The sequence below is a fragment of the Monopterus albus genome, unplaced genomic scaffold (genome assembly GCF_001952655.1).
Source record: "Monopterus albus unplaced genomic scaffold, M_albus_1.0 scaffold2123.1, whole genome shotgun sequence".
NCBI lineage: Eukaryota > Metazoa > Chordata > Actinopteri > Synbranchiformes > Synbranchidae > Monopterus > Monopterus albus.
In genome coordinates, this window is record NW_018129998.1 from 1 (window position 1) to 2,408 (window position 2,408).

The 2,408-nt window shown below is 43.6% G+C and overlaps 1 protein-coding gene across 1 annotated transcript; it reads right to left on the minus strand.

The window, feature by feature from the left end:
- Positions 1-413: 413 nt before the first annotated feature.
- Positions 414-2,382, minus strand: LOC109953932 (scavenger receptor class F member 2-like; the record flags this gene model as incomplete). The annotated part of the gene is made up of 4 exons (XM_020589368.1): positions 1,837-2,382; positions 1,155-1,373; positions 843-971; positions 414-517 (listed from the first exon to the last, which is right to left on the minus strand). Coding segments are annotated over exons 1-4 (706 nt in total), but the record flags the coding sequence as incomplete, so codon positions are not given.
- Between the last annotated feature and the right edge of the window lie 26 nt (positions 2,383-2,408).

The following is a 2,408-nucleotide window of genomic DNA, read 5'->3' on the forward strand; positions in this document are numbered from 1 at the left end:
CTCTCTCTCTCTCTCTCTTCCTCTTTCGCTGGCTGGAGAGGAACAGAGCCAACAAACACAGCCATAAAAAGGACACTGGTCCGGGTCTGGAAACACTATCAAGGCCTCGCTACGTTAACTCTCCTACTACACACACTGACCTCAATAAATCTGTATGTTAGTACTCAGTGTGTACAGCCAACTATTAGACACAGGCCATATTAACAGCATCTGTTGTTTGGACAAACTGTTTTAAAGGGTTAGAACTGTTTGTGTATGAGTAGTGTGAGAAAAAAAAATCCTGTTTTGTCTCAGAAAAGTTACATTATTTAAAAAATCATCAGTTTCTCTCTACTGCTCTTCATAGAAACCTCCTTAAAAAATTATAACCACAAAGTATCTGGTTGGTCTTCAAAGAATGAAGGCTTTCTTACGGAGATAGCAGGCACCAGACACAGGATCACAGTTCTTCTCATGGCAAGAGCAAGTTAGGTTGCAGTTCACTCCGTACTGGCCAGGTTGACAGGTCATATTGCAGCTTGAGCACAGAGAAGAGACAAAACAACATCTGTTTATAGTTCATTCCAAGTAACAGATGTGTTAAATAGGACATAGAAAAAGAGAAAAGGATAAATAGGATCAGCTTTTTGTTCCATGCAGGGTTTTTTTCTATAACAGAAATTTGTAGGAATTTCACTTCTTTTTTCCCAGATTGTGGTTTATCCGTATCTGTAAAGATATGCCTCAAATTGCACTCCTTAAATTCCCAAGTGTGTGACAAACGTTATATGAAAGGCATCAACTGTTTTCTATGTGCGCTGCGTGCTGCCGAGGGCACGGACATGAGTTGCCTTATGACTTACTAGGTGCCATAAAACCCTGGGTCACATAGACACTCTCCGGTGACAACATGACAGATGCCGTTAAAACAGTGACTGCAGTTGTTCTCACAGTTCTCACCATACGTGCCATTGGGGCAGCGCACCTCACACCTGTGGCACACAGACGGAATGCCATGATTACAGTCATTTTCAAGCTTAGCTGAATGGGTCTTGGGCATTATCACAGTCACTGTAGGAGCTACTAGTTAAACGCACTACCATGATAGTTTTAACATTGAAAATGACAAAGCTTTTCTTTCACACATTTTCAGATTTTACAGTATGTTTTCTTACCTGTCCCCAATCCAGCCAGGGTTACAGTGAGAGCACTTGCCATGAATGGGGTCACAGTGGTGACCGTCTTTACAGGTGGGACACACTTCCTGGCAGTTTTCACCAAAGAAGCCCTTGGAGCAGAGCTGATCACATCGTGTTCCGTTCCAGCCTCGGTCGCAGGTGATGCAGGTTCCCTCTGTCACCTTACAGGGCTGCTGGCCCTTGCAGTGTCCACACCTGTGGTCAGTCAAGGAAAATTGGAGAAAAAAAAAATCAACTTTTTTACACAAAAGTCATCCATCTCATCTACGTATACTGAAACAGTTTAGGCATGATTAATCATAATAATCTGTATTTCCATTTCTCAAATTGTTACTTTAATGATTATTTAGAGAGGAGATAAAAAGATTGAACTCTGTGTTCTTTGGGGTTTATAGCAACTGCACAGTGTGAAAATGGTCCAGTCCATGGAAGGTAAAGCACTTGACCTAAATTGCTTTTACATGCTGGCGGATAATTATGAGATAATGCGAATACCAATTCCTAAATCTCACTTTATTATTGCTTCATTAAGTAACATGTTCAGGTATTTTAAGGACTATCAGCTGCAGTATATATCAAATCCTATTTCCTATCAAAACCACTAATGGATCAGACAAGGAAACTGAACATTAGGCATCTGCTGATCTTTTTCTCCCACCTGTTCCTGCAGTTTTGACCATAGAATCCAGCAGGACACGGTTCTCTGCAGAACTTCCCACGGTACCCTGGTGTACAGGTACACGAGCCGTCTGCCTGGTTGCACTTGCCATGAACACACTGACAATATCGTTCACATCGTGGGCCCCACAGCCTCTCTCGGCACTGGCAACGTCCCGTGAACTGGTCGCATGGTGAATTGTTACAGTTACACTGGATTCCACAGTTCCTCCCTGTCCAGCCAGAGTTGCACATGCATCGCCCCGTCACTGCATCACATACAGAGTTGATGCTGCAGTAGCAGTTGTTGTTGCACTGGGGACCCCAAAAGCCAGGGTGGCATGTGCATTTGCCCGTCTCTTGGTCACATTTGCCCTTTTGGCATAAGCACGCGTTCTCACAGTTTGGTCCCCAGCGATTGTGGTTGCAGGTACACTCGCCAGTCAAATCATCACACTGACCATTGGGGTGACAATTACATTTCCCCTTGCAGTCAGGCCCCCAAAACTGGGCAGGACACTCTGTTAAATGACAGTATAATCATGAGAAAACAGGCAAAGATTCGTCTGACTT